This window comes from Oncorhynchus clarkii, chromosome 28 (assembly GCF_045791955.1).
Source record: "Oncorhynchus clarkii lewisi isolate Uvic-CL-2024 chromosome 28, UVic_Ocla_1.0, whole genome shotgun sequence".
NCBI lineage: Eukaryota > Metazoa > Chordata > Actinopteri > Salmoniformes > Salmonidae > Oncorhynchus > Oncorhynchus clarkii.
The window spans coordinates 47946173-47964439 of record NC_092174.1 but is presented as its reverse complement, the minus strand read 5'-3'; the positions used below and the strand labels follow the sequence as shown (position 1 = coordinate 47964439).

The 18267-nt window shown below is 44.5% G+C and overlaps 1 protein-coding gene across 2 annotated transcripts in view; it reads left to right on the top strand.

Moving 5' to 3' along the window:
• Positions 1–18267, top strand: part of LOC139387380 (ST6 (alpha-N-acetyl-neuraminyl-2,3-beta-galactosyl-1,3)-N-acetylgalactosaminide alpha-2,6-sialyltransferase 3) — an 87154-nt gene that overhangs the window by 31880 nt on the left and 37007 nt on the right. The window contains exon 2 of one of the 2 annotated variants that reach the window (XM_071133523.1): positions 9641–9832. In XM_071133523.1, coding sequence (XP_070989624.1) covers positions 9641–9832 — 192 coding nt within the window. Of the gene's footprint in view, positions 1–9637; positions 9833–18267 lie in introns of both variants that reach the window. The other variant, XM_071133522.1, reaches the window with a different exon arrangement.

Below are 18267 nucleotides of genomic sequence, written 5' to 3'. Positions count from 1 at the left end.
CAGTCGGGGTCCTGGTCCATTCAGGCTGTACTGTAGGAATCCAGCTGTAGTGTATTTGTGGGTAGTGCGCTCTCTAGTGGTCATGGCTGGGACAACCATAGGACTTACTCCTAGACACACTGGAGTTGTTGTTGTTGTTGTTGTTGTTGGGAGTTTGTACTGGTCAGGTCTCGCTACTCCGGAGGTCTGTATTCATAGGTGGCAGGTAGCCTAGCGGTTATGAGCGTTAGGCCAATCACAGAAAGGTCGCTGGTTCGAATCCCTGAACCGACTGGGTGAAACATCTTGTCGAGCAAGGCACTTAACTCTAAATGCTCTGGAGCATCTGCTAAATGACTACACTGTAAACATGTAAAATACAGCACCAGATGTGTGTCTGTGATTAGACCCCCTGTACCTTGATAATATCTGGGTCTGAGTCTCAGTGTCGATGGTTGATTGCAGGAAAATGAGCTGATACAATGCACAAAGTAATGATAAAGCCCAACGCCACTTCATCCAGAGAATACTTGTTGTTTATACCATGCTGTTGCTTTACCCCGGGAGAAGAGAGGGTGTGGCTCAAAACTAGGGAGAGAATGCCTGCTGTTTGGGGTTTTTAGGCTGGGGCACTGAATAGAATGTTGTGACATCTGCTGGTGTACGAAGGGCTTCATAAATACATTTGATTGACTGATTGGTTGGTTGGTTGTTTGGTAGATTGATCGATTGAGAGAGTCACGAAGAGAATGAGAATGAATGGAGAGAGAGAATGGAACAGCATGCCAAGGAGGAGAGAGAGGGGAGAGAGAGGGTGAGAGAGAGGGGAGAGAGGAGGGAGAGAGAGGGAGATATGAAGGAGAGGGAGCGAGAGAGAGGGGGAGGGAAGGAGAGAGAGGATAGAGAGGGAGAGAGAAATGAGGGAGAGAGAGGTAAACAAGGGGAGAGAGAAGAGAGAGACGGAGAGAGAAAGGAGAGAGGGGAGAGAGGAGGGAGAGAGAGGGAGATAGGAAGGAGAGGGAGCGAGAGAGAGGGGGAAGGAGGGAGAGAGAGAGAGGGTGAGACAGGAGAGATGCAGAGGGAAAGCAGGGAGAGAGATAGTAGAGAGGGGAGGGTAGAGAGAAAGGAGGGAGAGGGGAGAGATGAGCGAGAGAGACAGAAAGTAGAGACAACACCAGCAATGGTTTAGTTTTACAATGCAAGTGTCATTTATACAGAGGAGAGGTGTTAGTTACAGAGGAGAGGTGTTAGTTACAGAGGAGAGGTGTTAGTTACAGAGGAGAGGAGAGGTGAGGTGTTAGTTACAGAGGAGAGGTGTTAGTTACAGAGGAGAGGAGAGGTGTTAGTTACAGAGGAGAGGAGAGGTGAGGTGTTAGTTACAGAGGAGAGGTGTTAGTTACAGAGGAGAGGAGAGGTGTTAGTTACAGAGGAGAGGAGAGGTGTTAGTTACAGAGGAGAGGTGTTAGTTACAGAGGAGAGGTGTTAGTTACAGAGGAGAGGTGTTAGTTACAGAGGAGAGGTGTTAGTTACAGAGGAGAGGTGTTAGTTACAGAGGAGAGGTGTTAGTTACAGAGGAGAGGTGTTAGTTACAGAGGAGAGGTGTTAGTTACAGAGGAGAGGTGTTAGTTACAGAGGAGAGGTGTTAGTTACAGAGGAGAGGAGAGGTGTTAGTTACAGAGGAGAGGTGTTAGTTACAGAGGAGAGGTATTAGTTACAGAGGAGAGGTGTTAGTTACAGAGGAGAGGTGTTAGTTACATAGGAGAGGTGTTAGTTACAGAGGGGAGGTGTTAGTTACAGAGGAGAGGTGTTAGTTACAGAGGAGAGGTGTTAGTTACAGAGGAGAGGTGTTAGTTACAGAGGAGAGGAGAGGTGTTAGTTACAGAGGAGAGGTGTTAGTTACAGAGGAGAGGTGTTAGTTACAGAGGAGAGGTGTTAGTTACAGAGGAGAGGTGTTAGTTACAGAGGAGAGGTGTTAGTTACAGAGGAGAGGAGAGGTGTTAGTTACAGAGGAGAGGTGTTAGTTACAGAGGAGAGGTGTTAGTTACAGAGGAGAGGTGTTAGTTACAGAGGAGAGGAGAGGTGTTAGTTACAGAGGAGAGGAGAGGTGTTAGTTACAGAGGAGAGGTGTTAGTTACAGAGGAGAGGTGTTAGTTACAGAGGAGAGGTGTTAGTTACAGAGGAGAGGAGAGGTGTTAGTTACAGAGGAGAGGAGAGGTGTTAGTTACAGAGGAGAGGTGTTAGTTACAGAGGAGAAGTGTTAGTTACAGAGAGGAGAGGTGTTAGTTACAGAGGAGAGGAGAGGTGTTAGTTACAGAGGAGAGGAGAGGTGTTAGTTACAGAGGAGAGGAGAGGTGTTAGTTACAGAGGAGAGGTGTTAGTTACAGAGGAGAGGTGTTAGTTACAGAGGAGAGGTGTTAGTTACAGAGGAGAGGAGAGGTGTTAGTTACAGAGGAGAGGAGAGGTGTTAGTTACAGAGGAGAGGAGAGGTGTTAGTTACAGAGGAGAGGAGAGGTGTTAGTTACAGAGGAGAGGAGAGGTGTTAGTTACAGAGGAGAGGTGTTAGTTACAGAGGAGAGGTGTTAGTTACAGAGGAGAGGTGTTAGTTACAGAGGAGAGGTGTTAGTTACAGAGGAGAGGTGTTAGTTACAGAGGAGAGGTGTTAGTTACAGAGGAGAGGTGTTAGTTACAGAGGAGAGGTGTTAGTTACAGAGGAGAGGAGAGGTGTTAGTTACAGAGGAGAGGTGTTAGTTACAGAGGAGAGGTGTTAGTTACAGAGGAGAGGTGTTAGTTACAGAGGAGAGGTGTTAGTTACAGAGGAGAGGAGAGGTGTTAGTTACAGAGGAGAGGTATTAGTTACCGAGGAGAGGTGTTAGTTACAGAGGAGAGGTGTTAGTTACAGAGGAGAGGTGTTAGTTACAGAGGAGAGTGGTTAGTTACAGAGGAGAGGTGTTAGTTACAGAGGAGAGATGTTAGTTACAGAGGAGAGGAGAGGTGTTAGTTACAGAGGAGAGGAGAGGTGTTAGTTACAGAGGAGAGGAGAGGTGTTAGTTACAGAGGAGAGGTGTTAGTTACAGAGGAGAGGTGTTAGTTACAGAGGAGAGGTGTTAGTTACAGAGGAGAGGTGTTAGTTACAGAGGAGAGGTGTTAGTTACAGAGGAGAGGAGAGGTGTTAGTTACAGAGGAGAGGTGTTAGTTACAGAGGAGAGGTGTTAGTTACAGAGGAGAGGTGTTAGTTACAGAGGAGAGGTGTTAGTTACAGAGGAGAGGTGTTAGTTACAGAGGAGAGGAGAGGTGTTAGTTACAGAGGAGAGGTCCGTGTGTGTCTGTGTGTCTCCGTGTGTATCTGTGTCTCTCTGTGTCTCTCTGTGTGTCTCTGTGTGTCTCTCTGTGTGTCTCTGTGTGTGACAGGACATTTACCTCTACATTTGAATCATTTAACAGACGTTCTTACCCAGAGTGACTGACAGTAGTGAGTGTATACATTTAAAATGTATTTCTGTACATATCAGGAGTTCACCAGTGGAGTTGATCAGAGCAGCTAAATGACCAGGGAATAGAAGATCACGGGATTATTCAGCTGGTCGTTTCAGTCTGGGTTCTGGTCCATTCAGGTTGTACTGTAGGAGTACAGCTGGTCCTTTCAGTCTGGGTCCTGGTCCATTCAGGTTGTACTGTAGGAGTACAGCTGGTCGTTTCAGTCTGGGTCCTGGTCCATTCAGGTTGTACTGTAGGAGTACAGCTGGTCGTTTCAGTCTGGGTCCTGGTCCATTCAGGTTGTACTGTAGGAGTACAGCTGGTCGTTTCAGTCTGGGTCCTGGTCCATTCAGGTTGTAATGTAGGAGTACAGCTGGTCGTTTCAGTCTGGGTCCTGGTCCATTCAGGTTGTACTGTAGGAGTACAGCTGGTCGTTTCAGTCTGGGTCCTGGTCCATTCAGGTTGTACTGTAGGAGTACAGCTGGTCGTTTCAGTCTGGGTTCTGGTCCATTCAGGTTGTACTGTAGGAGTACAGCTGGTCGTTTCAGTCTGGGTCCTGGTCCATTCAGGTTGTACTGTAGGAGTACAGCTGGTCGTTTCAGTCTGGGTCCTGGTCCATTCAGGTTGTACTGTAGGAGTACAGCTGGTCGTTTCAGTCTGGGTCCTGGTCCATTCAGGTTGTACTGTAGGAGAACAGCTGGTCGTTTCAGTCTGGGTCCTGGTCCATTCAGGTTGTACTGTAGGAGTACAGCTGGTCGTTTCAGTCGGGGTCCTGGTCCATTCAGGCTGTACTGTAGGAATCCAGCTGTAGTGTATTTGTGGGTAGTGCGCTCTCTAGTGGTCATGGCTGGGACAACCATAGGACTTACTCCTAGACACACTGGAGTTGTTGTTGTTGTTGTTGTTGTTGGGAGTTTGTACTGGTCAGGTCTCGCTACTCCGGAGGTCTGTATTCATAGGTGGCAGGTAGCCTAGCGGTTATGAGCGTTAGGCCAATCACAGAAAGGTCGCTGGTTCGAATCCCTGAACCGACTGGGTGAAACATCTTGTCGAGCAAGGCACTTAACTCTAAATGCTCTGGAGCATCTGCTAAATGACTACACTGTAAACATGTAAAATACAGCACCAGATGTGTGTCTGTGATTAGACCCCCTGTACCTTGATAATATCTGGGTCTGAGTCTCAGTGTCGATGGTTGATTGCAGGAAAATGAGCTGATACAATGCACAAAGTAATGATAAAGCCCAACGCCACTTCATCCAGAGAATACTTGTTGTTTATACCATGCTGTTGCTTTACCCCGGGAGAAGAGAGGGTGTGGCTCAAAACTAGGGAGAGAATGCCTGCTGTTTGGGGTTTTTAGGCTGGGGCACTGAATAGAATGTTGTGACATCTGCTGGTGTACGAAGGGCTTCATAAATACATTTGATTGACTGATTGGTTGGTTGGTTGTTTGGTAGATTGATCGATTGAGAGAGTCACGAAGAGAATGAGAATGAATGGAGAGAGAGAATGGAACAGCATGCCAAGGAGGAGAGAGAGGGGAGAGAGAGGGTGAGAGAGAGGGGAGAGAGGAGGGAGAGAGAGGGAGATATGAAGGAGAGGGAGCGAGAGAGAGGGGGAGGGAAGGAGAGAGAGGATAGAGAGGGAGAGAGAAATGAGGGAGAGAGAGGTAAACAAGGGGAGAGAGAAGAGAGAGACGGAGAGAGAAAGGAGAGAGGGGAGAGAGGAGGGAGAGAGAGGGAGATAGGAAGGAGAGGGAGCGAGAGAGAGGGGGAAGGAGGGAGAGAGAGAGAGGGTGAGACAGGAGAGATGCAGAGGGAAAGCAGGGAGAGAGATAGTAGAGAGGGGAGGGTAGAGAGAAAGGAGGGAGAGGGGAGAGATGAGCGAGAGAGACAGAAAGTAGAGACAACACCAGCAATGGTTTAGTTTTACAATGCAAGTGTCATTTATACAGAGGAGAGGTGTTAGTTACAGAGGAGAGGTGTTAGTTACAGAGGAGAGGTGTTAGTTACAGAGGAGAGGAGAGGTGAGGTGTTAGTTACAGAGGAGAGGTGTTAGTTACAGAGGAGAGGAGAGGTGTTAGTTACAGAGGAGAGGAGAGGTGAGGTGTTAGTTACAGAGGAGAGGTGTTAGTTACAGAGGAGAGGAGAGGTGTTAGTTACAGAGGAGAGGAGAGGTGTTAGTTACAGAGGAGAGGTGTTAGTTACAGAGGAGAGGTGTTAGTTACAGAGGAGAGGTGTTAGTTACAGAGGAGAGGTGTTAGTTACAGAGGAGAGGTGTTAGTTACAGAGGAGAGGTGTTAGTTACAGAGGAGAGGTGTTAGTTACAGAGGAGAGGTGTTAGTTACAGAGGAGAGGTGTTAGTTACAGAGGAGAGGTGTTAGTTACAGAGGAGAGGAGAGGTGTTAGTTACAGAGGAGAGGTGTTAGTTACAGAGGAGAGGTATTAGTTACAGAGGAGAGGTGTTAGTTACAGAGGAGAGGTGTTAGTTACATAGGAGAGGTGTTAGTTACAGAGGGGAGGTGTTAGTTACAGAGGAGAGGTGTTAGTTACAGAGGAGAGGTGTTAGTTACAGAGGAGAGGTGTTAGTTACAGAGGAGAGGAGAGGTGTTAGTTACAGAGGAGAGGTGTTAGTTACAGAGGAGAGGTGTTAGTTACAGAGGAGAGGTGTTAGTTACAGAGGAGAGGTGTTAGTTACAGAGGAGAGGTGTTAGTTACAGAGGAGAGGAGAGGTGTTAGTTACAGAGGAGAGGTGTTAGTTACAGAGGAGAGGTGTTAGTTACAGAGGAGAGGTGTTAGTTACAGAGGAGAGGAGAGGTGTTAGTTACAGAGGAGAGGAGAGGTGTTAGTTACAGAGGAGAGGTGTTAGTTACAGAGGAGAGGTGTTAGTTACAGAGGAGAGGTGTTAGTTACAGAGGAGAGGAGAGGTGTTAGTTACAGAGGAGAGGAGAGGTGTTAGTTACAGAGGAGAGGTGTTAGTTACAGAGGAGAAGTGTTAGTTACAGAGGAGAGGTGTTAGTTACAGAGGAGAGGAGAGGTGTTAGTTACAGAGGAGAGGAGAGGTGTTAGTTACAGAGGAGAGGAGAGGTGTTAGTTACAGAGGAGAGGAGAGGTGTTAGTTACAGAGGAGAGGTGTTAGTTACAGAGGAGAGGTGTTAGTTACAGAGGAGAGGTGTTAGTTACAGAGGAGAGGTGTTAGTTACAGAGGAGAGGGAGGTGTTAGTTACAGAGGAGAGGAGAGGTGTTAGTTACAGAGGAGAGGAGAGGTGTTAGTTACAGAGGAGAGGAGAGGTGTTAGTTACAGAGGAGAGGAGAGGTGTTAGTTACAGAGGAGAGGTGTTAGTTACAGAGGAGAGGTGTTAGTTACAGAGGAGAGGTGTTAGTTACAGAGGAGAGGTGTTAGTTACAGAGGAGAGGTGTTAGTTACAGAGGAGAGGTGTTAGTTACAGAGGAGAGGTGTTAGTTACAGAGGAGAGGTGTTAGTTACAGAGGAGAGGTGTTAGTTACAGAGGAGAGGAGAGGTGTTAGTTACAGAGGAGAGGTGTTAGTTACAGAGGAGAGGTGTTAGTTACAGAGGAGAGGTGTTAGTTACAGAGGAGAGGTGTTAGTTACAGAGGAGAGGTGTTAGTTACAGAGGAGAGGTGTTAGTTACAGAGGAGAGGAGAGGTGTTAGTTACAGAGGAGAGGTATTAGTTACAGAGGAGAGGTGTTAGTTACAGAGGAGAGGTGTTAGTTACAGAGGAGAGGTGTTAGTTACAGAGGAGAGTGGTTAGTTACAGAGGAGAGGTGTTAGTTACAGAGGAGAGATGTTAGTTACAGAGGAGAGGAGAGGTGTTAGTTACAGAGGAGAGGAGAGGTGTTAGTTACAGAGGAGAGGAGAGGTGTTAGTTACAGAGGAGAGGTGTTAGTTACAGAGGAGAGGTGTTAGTTACAGAGGAGAGGTGTTAGTTACAGAGGAGAGGTGTTAGTTACAGAGGAGAGGTGTTAGTTACAGAGGAGAGGAGAGGTGTTAGTTACAGAGGAGAGGTGTTAGTTACAGAGGAGAGGTGTTAGTTACAGAGGAGAGGTGTTAGTTACAGAGGAGAGGTGTTAGTTACAGAGGAGAGGTGTTAGTTACAGAGGAGAGGAGAGGTGTTAGTTACAGAGGAGAGGTGTTAGTTACAGAGGAGAGGTGTTAGTTACAGAGGAGAGGTGTTAGTTACAGAGGAGAGGTGTTAGTTACAGAGGAGAGGTGTTAGTTACAGAGGAGAGGAGAGGTGCTAGTTACAGAGGAGAGGAGAGGTGTTAGTTACAGAGGAGAGGAAAGGTGTTAGTTACAGAGGTGAGGTGTTAGTTACAGAGGAGAGGTGTTAGTTACAGAGGAGAGGTGTTAGTTACAGAGGAGAGGTGTTAGTTACAGAGGAGAGGTGTTAGTTACAGAGGAGAGGTGTTAGTTACAGAGGAGAGGTGTTAGTTACAGAGGAGAGGTGTTAGTTACAGAGGAGAGGTGTTAGTTACAGAGGAGAGGTGTTAGTTACAGAGGAGAGGTGTTAGTTACAGAGGAGAGGTGTTAGTTACAGAGGAGAGGAGAGGTGTTAGTTACAGAGGAGAGGTGTTAGTTACAGAGGAGAGGTGTTAGTTACAGAGGAGAGGTGTTAGTTACAGAGGAGAGGTGTTAGTTACAGAGGAGAGGAGAGGTGTTAGTTACAGAGGAGAGGAGAGGTGTTAGTTACAGAGGAGAGGAGAGGTGTTAGTTACAGAGGAGAGGTGTTAGTTACAGAGGGAGAGGAGGAGAGGTGTTAGTTACAGAGGAGAGGTGTTAGTTACAGAGGAGAGGAGAGGTGTTAGTTACAGAGGAGAGGTGTTAGTTACAGAGGAGAGGTGTTAGTTACAGAGGAGAGGTGTTAGTTACAGAGGAGAGGTGTTAGTTACAGAGGAGAGGTGTTAGTTACAGAGGAGAGGTGTTAGTTACAGAGGAGAGGTGTTAGTTACAGAGGAGAGGTGTTAGTTACAGAGGAGAGGTGTTAGTTACAGAGGAGAGGTGTTAGTTACAGAGGAGAGGTGTTAGTTACAGAGGAGAGGAGAGGTGTTAGTTACAGAGGAGAGGAGAGGTGTTAGTTACAGAGGAGAGGTGTTAGTTACAGAGGAGAGGTGTTAGTTACAGAGGAGAGGTGTTAGTTACAGAGGAGAGGTGTTAGTTACAGAGGAGAGGTGTTAGTTACAGAGGAGAGGTGTTAGTTACAGAGGAGAGGTGTTAGTTACAGAGGAGAGGTGTTAGTTACAGAGGAGAGGTGTTAGTTACAGAGGAGAGGAGAGGTGTTAGTTACAGAGGAGAGGAGAGGTGTTAGTTACAGAGGAGAGGTGTTAGTTACAGAGGAGAGGTGTTAGTTACAGAGGAGAGGTGTTAGTTACAGAGGAGAGGAGAGGTGTTAGTTACAGAGGAGAGGAGAGGTGTTAGTTACAGAGGAGAGGTGTTAGTTACAGAGGAGAGGTGTTAGTTACAGAGGAGAGGAGAGGTGTTAGTTACAGAGGAGAGGAGAGGTGTTAGTTACAGAGGAGAGGAGAGGTGTTAGTTACAGAGGAGAGGTGTTAGTTACAGAGGAGAGGTGTTAGTTACAGAGGAGAGGTGTTAGTTACAGAGGAGAGGTGTTAGTTACAGAGGAGAGGAGAGGTGTTAGTTACAGAGGAGAGGAGAGGTGTTAGTTACAGAGGAGAGGAGAGGTGTTAGTTACAGAGGAGAGGAGAGGTGTTAGTTACAGAGGAGAGGAGAGGTGTTAGTTACAGAGGAGAGGTGTTAGTTACAGAGGAGAGGTGTTAGTTACAGAGGAGAGGTGTTAGTTACAGAGGAGAGGTGTTAGTTACAGAGGAGAGGTGTTAGTTACAGAGGAGAGGTGTTAGTTACAGAGGAGAGGTGTTAGTTACAGAGGAGAGGTGTTAGTTACAGAGGAGAGGTGTTAGTTACAGAGGAGAGGAGAGGTGTTAGTTACAGAGGAGAGGAGAGGTGTTAGTTACAGAGGAGAGGAGAGGTGTTAGTTACAGAGGAGAGGAGAGGTGTTAGTTACAGAGGAGAGGAGAGGTGTTAGTTACAGAGGAGAGGTGTTAGTTACAGAGGAGAGGAGAGGTGTTAGTTACGCTCTTTCTCCTTTTCATTCTCTTCCCTCTCCTCTCCTCTCCTCTCCTCTCTCGTCTCCTTTCCCCTCTAGAAGAAGTCGGTGATAGCCACCAGTCTGATCGCGGTGGTGTCGCTCTTTGTTGTGGTGGTCAACTACTCAGAGAAGCCATACTTCCTCCTGGAACCAGTCTTCGGACAAACCTTCAGCAGCCACTGGATGTTCTCCAGGCAGACTCACAAGGCCTTCAAACCTCACCTGGGATACGTCAGCATCCCTAATCAGGAGGTGAGGAAAACACACACGAAGAACAAACACACAGATACTAATTCAAGTGTAAACTGAGTATACAAAACATTAAGAACACCTGCTCTTTCCATGACATCGACTGGCTAGGTGAATCCAGGTAAAAGATATGATCCGTTATCCTAACAGAATTTCAATACGCTTTTAAAGAAGGGCATTCAACATACAGTACACGGCACTTACACAAATGACTGATGATTGACTGAGAGAAATTGAATATAAAAAGATTGAGGGGCCTGTTTAGTTAGTCTTCAGTGCAGCTTTTGACATTATCGATCATAGTCTTCTGCTGTAAAAAGGTATGTGTATAATAGTGTTGCCTGTCTAACAGACCATATTCCCCAGGGCAGCTGTCTAGGCCCCTTTACTTTTCAAAAGTCTTTACTAACGACCTGGCGCCGTCACCCTGCTGTAGTCGCTGGAACAGATTTACATAGATACCATCAATACCATTCAGTACCTCCCAATAGATACCATCAATACCATTCAGTACCTCCCACTAGATACCATCAATACCATTCAGTACCTCCCAATAGATACCATCAATACCATTCAGTACCTCCCAATAGATACCATCAATACCATTCAGTACCTCCCAATAGATACCATCAATACCATTCAGTACCTCCCAATAGATACCATCAATACCATTCAGTACCTCCCAATAGATACCATCAATACCATTCAGTACCTCCCAATAGATACCATAAATACCATTCAGTACCTCCCAATAGAGACCATCAATACCATTCAGTACCTCCCAATAGATACCATCAATACCATTCAGTACCTCCCAATAGATACCATCAATACCATTCAGTACCTCCCAATATATACCATCAATACCAGTCAGTACCACCTAGTAGATACCATTCACTACCATTCAGTACCTCCAAGTAGATACCATTCAGTACTCCCAGTAGATACCATTCAGTACCCCCAGTAGATACCATTCAGTACCTCCCAGTAGATACCATTCAGTACCTCCCAGTAGATACCATTCAGTACCTCCCAGTAGATACCATTCAGTACCTCCCAGTAGATACCATTCAGTACCGCCAGTAGATACCATTCAGTACCTCCCAGTAGATACCATTCAGTACCTCCCAGTAGATACCATTCAGTACCTCCCAGTAGATACCATTTAGTACCCCCAGTAGATACCATTCAGTACCCCCAGTAGATACCATTCAGTACCCCCAGCAGATACCATTCAGTACCCCCAGTAGATACCATTCAGTATCTCCCAGTAGATACCATTCAGTACCCCCAGTAGATACCATTCAGTACCTCCCAGTAGATACCATTCAGTACCTCCCAGTAGATACCATTCAGTACCTCGTGGTAATGGTTTGCTGTTTGATGTGTGTATGCCAGTGTGGATATTTCATTGTCTTCATTGTCTTACTTTCCTGGCTGGGCCTGTGTCCCAAATGGCCCCCAGAGATTCCCTACTATGTAGGGAATAGGGCCCCATAGGACTCTGGTCTAAAGTAGTGCACTATGTAGGGAATAGGGCCCCATAGGACTCTGGTCTAAAGTAGTGCACTATGTAGGGAATAGGGCCCCATAGGATTCTGGTCTAAAGTAATGCACTATGTAGGGAATAGGGCCCCATAGGATTCTGGTCTAAAGTAGTGCACTATATAGAGAATAGGGCCATCAATAGTCTATTGTCCTGCTGATAGGCCATCAACAGTCTATTGTCCTGCTGATAGGCCATCAATAGTATATAGTATATTGTCCTGCTGATAGGCCATCAATAGTATATAGTATATTGTCCTGCTGATAGGCCATCAACAGTCTATTGTCCTGCTGATAGCCAATCAATAGTCTATTGTCCTGATGATAGCCAATCAATAGTCTATTGTCCTGCTGATAGGCCATCAATAGTATTTTGTCCTGCTGATAGCCAATCAATAGTCTATTGTCCTGCTGATAAGCCATCAATAGTATATTGTCCTGCTGATAGCCAATCAATAGTCTATTGTCCTGCTGATAAGCCATCAATAGTCTAGTGTCCTGCTGATAGCCAATCAATAGTCTATTGTCCTGCTGATAAGCCATCAATAGTCTAGTGTCCTGCTGATAGCCAATCAATAGTCTATTGTCCTGCTGATAGCCAATCAATAGTCTATTGTCCTGCTGATAAGCCATCAATAGTATATTGTCCTGCTGATAGCCAATCAATAGTCTATTGTCCTGCTGATAGCCAATCAATAGTCTATTGTCCTGCTGATAGCCAATCAATAGTATTTTGTCCTGCTGATAGCCAATCAATAGTATTTTGTCCTGCTGATAGCCAATCAATAGTATATTGTCCTGCTGATAGCCAATCAATAGTCTATTGTCCTGCTGATAGCCAATCAATAGTCTATTGTCCTGCTGATAGCCAATCAATAGTCTATTGTCCTGCTGATAGCCAATCAATAGTATTTTGTCCTGCTGATCGTCCATCAATAGTATTTTGTCCTGCTGATAGCCAATCAATAGTATTTTGTCCTGCTGATAGCCAATCAATAGTATTTTGTCCTGCTGATCGTCCATCAATAGTATTTTGTCCTGCTGATCGTCCATCAATAGTATTTTGTCCTGCTGATCGTCCATCAATAGTATTTTGTCCTGCTGATAGCCAATCAATAGTATTTTGTCCTGCTGATAGCCAATCAATAGTATTTTGTCCTGCTGATCGTCCATCAAGAGTGAATGACTTCTTTGGTATTCCAATTCATTGATTGAATGGGTAAGTCTGTCAAACCGTTTCCACCTGACCCACAGCTCTGCATCGTACACACAGTGCACTTCCACTCTGCTGTTAATGTTGAAAAGGAGAGGGTCTCAAGCTTTCTGTGGGCGGACATTTTATTCATCAACAATTACAGTACATTGAGCGAGGGGCACGCCCAACAGCCATTCACACGGTGCGTGTCGGGCCTATACTCTGCCCAACCCAGATTGTAGCCATCATCTCCTCTCTCATCCTCTTGAACGAGTCATTCTCTGGCTGACTCTACCAATGCCAGCAGATGCTTCTTTCTATAGTGTTTCTCTATTCAGTCTCACAACAACTTCCATAAATCATTACGTATAATCATTACTTATAATCATTACGTATAATCATTACGTATAATCATTACGTATAATCATTACTTATAATCATTACTTATAATCATTACGTATAATCATTACGTATAATCATTACGTATAATCATTACTTATAATCATTACGTATAATCATTACGTATAATCATTATGTATAATCATTACGTATAATCATTACTTATAATCATTACGTATAATCATTACTTATAATCATTACGTATAATCATTACGTATAATCATTACTTATAATCATTACGTATAATCATTACTTATAATCATTACGTATAATCATTACTTATAATCATTACGTATAATCATTACTTATAATCATTACTTATAATCATTACGTATAATCATTACTTATAATCATTACTTATAATCATTACTTATAATCATTACGTATAATCATTACGTATAATCATTACATATAATCATTACTTATAATCATTACGTGTACCCGCCCGCCTGACCCTGTACCCGCCCGCCTGACCCTGTACCCGCCCGCCTGACCCTGTACCCGCCCGCCTGACCCTGTACCTGCCCGCCTGACCCTGTACCCGCCCGCCTGACCCTGTACCTGCCTGTCCTGACCCTGTACCCGCCCGCCTGACCCTGTACCCGCCCGCCTGACCCTGAGCTTCCTGTCGTCCTGTACCTTTGCTCCTACTCTGGATTATCGCCCCCTGCCTGCCTTGACCTGTTGTTTGCCTTCCCCTGTTGTTAAAATAAACATTGTTACTTCACACAGTCTGCATTTGGGTCTTACCTTGATACTAAGTGGTTTTAAGCTTAGGGCTATGGTTTTGGGAAGGCTTAAAACAAAATTTTGAAAAACAACTCTCGCCATTACCATCAGCTATCATCAGTATTCTCGCAGCTTGTTAGTGGATTGTGAACCGCAGTGGTCTATTTCTAGTTATCAGACTGGCTCCTCTACCCTCGCTGAGATGACTGACAGCAGCATTCACACACGCCCAGCTGTTTGACACTATTCTTTTGTAAATGAAATGGAGGTGTGAATGTTTCTGTCCACGAGTCTCTCTCCTCTCACACTATGGAGTCCTACATTGGGCAAGACAATCAGTTGGCGGGTGGTCCAGAAGTTGAAAGAGAACTTGGGTGAACACAATGGCACAATTACAGTTTATTTTTCCGAAAAATATACTTGTTCCTTTACAGCTCATTAAATAATAAATCTGAGTGAAGAATTGACTGTTTTTAAAATTATTGTTATTTGCCTCATTGCACGACATGGATTTTTTATTTTTTTTATCCAAATGTTGAATAGACATGTAGACAAACTAATATACAGGAGAGACAAACAATAGCCTACTGTCTGGAGTCAAAAACAATTAGGCTAAATAACTGTTGGGGTAATGGATCGGCTCTCCGATCTCATAAAGAGGCGTCCTTCATTCACGAGGTTAAACCCTTAGGTCTTAGTCCAGCAGTAATATTATATCACCAGGTACATTTTTCATCAGATTTCACTGCCTGCAGTATCTAGGCCTACAGTTAATATGTTTGTTCTCCACGTTGTTGATTGGAAAAAGGAACTCTGGAGGCTAATCGGTGTGTAGGAATAACAACAAGCTCACAACAACTCATCTGATTATTAATTAAGATTTATTTCATTTAATTCGTTTTACATTATTCATTGTAACCACAACATCACAAATAATTGACCATACACACACACACACACACACAAAATGAGCAGAATTGTCACGTTCTGACCTTAGTTCCTTTTTTACGTCTTTATTTTAGTTGGTCAGGGCGTGAGTTGGGGTGGGCATTCTATGTTGTTTTTCTATGTTTTGTTCTGTTGTTATATTTCTATGTGTTTGGCCAATTATGGTTCTCAATCAGAGGCAGGTGTCAGTCGTTGTCTCTGATTGGGAGCCATATTTAGGTAGCCTGTTTTCTATGACTTTTTCTAGTACTTTTGTTCAGTGTTCTGTTGATGTATTAAATATATCATTATGGACACTTACCACGCTGTCTGATCCTTGTTCAGTGTTCTGTTGATTTATTAAATATATCATTATGGACACTTACCACGCTGTCTGATCCTTGTTCAGTGTTCTGTTGATTTTTTAAATATATCATTATGGACACTTACCACGCTGTCTGATCCTTGTTCAGTGTTCTGTTGATTTTTTAAATATATCATTATGGACACTTACCACGCTGTCTGATCCTTGTTCAGTGTTCTGTTGATTTATTAAATATATCATTATGGACACTTACCACGCTGTCTGATCCTTGTTCAGTGTTCTGTTGATTTATTAAATAAATCATTATGGACACTTACCACGCTGTCTGATCCTTGCTACTCCTCCTCTGAAGAAGAGGAATTCCGTTACAAGAATAAACTTGGTAAAAAGATTAGTTTTCTTTAGTAAAGACCATCAGCAAGAATGTGCCGGAGGCTGCTGGAGGCTGCTGGAGGCTGTTGGAGGCTGCTGGAGGCTGCTGGAGGCTGCTGGGGGGAGAATGGCTCATAATAATGGCCCGGAACGGAGCGAATGGAATGGCATCAAACACCTGGAAACCATGGAAACCATGTGCTTGATGTATTTGATACCATTCCACTGATTCCGCTCCAGCCATTACTACGAGCCCATTAAGTTGCCACCAGCCTCCTGTGGTCGGTACTTATGTATTTGAACCAAAGCCAACGAATGAGTGAGTCAAAATAGCCTACTAAATAGGCCATGCCTAAACCAATGAATTAAATTGCCTAAAGAAATAAACGAGTAAATGTAATAAATAAAACTAATGAATTAAATATCTCAGGTCTTGAAAATATCGACAAGCTTTTTCCCCCTCCCTGTCCACAATGTGCATAAATGATGCCAATAGAGCCTGTCGGTTTTTCCTTCACATCAGCATTGAGACAATGCTGAAACATCAATCCATGTGTGAGTCAGAACTCTTCATTGACGCAGTGGTCTAAGGCAATGCATCGTAGTGCTAGCTGTACCACCAGAAAATCTGGGTTCGAGCCCAGGCTTTGTCGGAGCCAGCCGCGACCGGGAGACCCATAGGGCGGCGCACAATTGGCCCAGCATTGTCCGGGTTAGGGGAGGGTTTGGACGGCAGGGATGTCCTTGTCCCATAGCGGGCGCAGTGCACGCTGACACGGTCACCATGTGTACGGTGTTTCTTCCGACACATTGGTGCAGCTGGCTTCCCGGGTTAAGTGGGCATTGTGCCAAGAAGCAGTGCGGCTTGGTTTGGTAGTGTTTCGGAGGATGCACGGCTCTCAACCTTCGCTTCTCCCGAGTCCGTACGGGAGTTGCAGCGATGAGACAAGACTGTAACTACCGATTTGATACCACAAAATTGGGGAGAAAAAAAGGGGTAAACATTTGATTTTTAAAAATAAAAATAACTTTTCGTTGAGACAATGCTGAAACATCCATCCATGGGTGAGGCTGTGAAACTGGAAATACATTTTAGGACTAAAATGTCCTCCTCATGTTGTAACCTACAATATGTGTCTCCTCACACCAAGGCCTGGGCTATTGATGGACTCAAGACAAGGTGGTTTTTATTGATCTCAGATTCTCAGTTTGTCAATGTCAAAGTAGCCTGTCATTTCGATCATTTGTGCGGTATTAAAAAAAGATTCTGCCAAATTCTCTAGTCGTGTAAAATTATGTGGAATTGCTTGAAATGCATTTCTGGACCCTAGGTTACTGAAAATGTTCCCGGAACCTAGGCTACTGAAAATGTTCCCGGACCCTAGGCTACTGAAAATGTTCCCGGACCCTAGGCTACTGAAAATGTTCCCGGATCCTAGGCTACTGAAAATGTTCCCGGACCCTAGGCTACTGAAAATGTTCCCGGACCCTAGGCTACTGAAAATGTTCCCGGGCCCTAGGCTACTGAAAATGTTCCCGGGCCCTAGGCTACTGAAAATGTTCCCGGACCCTAGGCTACAGAAAATGTTCCCGGGCCCTAGGCTACTGAAAATGTTCCCGGACCCTAGGCTACTGAAAATGTTCCCGGACCCTAGGCTACTGAAAATGTTCCCGGACCCTAGGTTACTAAAAATGTTCCCAGACCCTAGGCTACTGAAAATGTTCCCGGACCCTAGGCTACTGAAAATGTTCCCGGACCCTAGGCTCTACTCTATTGGTCAATACCACTATGTGATGATAAGTATGCAATGCTTAATTCTTTAAAAAAAATTCCGGGACCTCAGAACTGCCCAGGTCACCTCCCTCCTGCGCTCACTTTTTGTTCCAGCACCTCCCGATTTACAAATTATGCACTGCTTTTTCTAGCAAATCAATGTTTTAAACGTCATATCATAAACAAATAACGCTTTGTAAATTATATACATTTAATCATAGGACTAGATGGTTTCAAATACTAACGTTAATTAGCTAGCTAGCTAGTTTATTCTACTCATTTTAATATAGTAAATCAACTCGGCTGTTTACAGCTAGCGATAATAGCTGGTTAGCTAATTCAGTTTGGACATTCAACACTGCTACAATAATCCAATCTCTTACGACGATGTTCTCATGTTTCTTCTTCTTCTCTGGTATAATGGAATTCACACACATGTTAAGTGCATACCGCCACCTACTGTACAGGTAGTAAATTGTAGAAAAAATAAATGTCCATTACGGAATGTAATATTTTTGATACAAAAAACAACTAATTGATTAATGAAAAAACATCCCAGTCCTTCGGTCACAGTCCAATCCAAATCAGATCCAGATACAGATCGGTCACAGTCCAATCCAAATCAGATCCGGATACAGATCGGTCACAGTCCAATCCAAATCAAATCCAGATACAGATCGGTCACAGTCCAATCCAAATCAGATCCAGATACAGATCGGTCACAGTCCAATCCAAATCAGATCCAGATACAGATCGGTCACAGTCCAATCCAAATCAGATACAGATACAGATCGGTCACAGTCCAATCCAAATCAGATCCAGATACAGATTGGTCACAGTCCAATCCAAATCAAATCCAGATACAGATCAGTCACAGTCCAATCCAAATCAGATCCAGATACAGATCGGTCACAGTCCAATCCAAATCAGATCCAGATACAGATCGGTCACAGTCCAATCCAAATCAAATCCAGATACAGATCGGTCACAGTCCAATCCAAATCAGATCCAGATACAGATCGGTCACAGTCCAATCCAAATCAGATACAGATACAGGTTCAGGGGCCTGGGAATGTTATTTGTCAAATGCACTGAATACAACAAGTGTATACCTTACAGTGAAATGCTTACTTACAAGGATTAACCAACAACGCAGTTTTAAGAAAAATGCC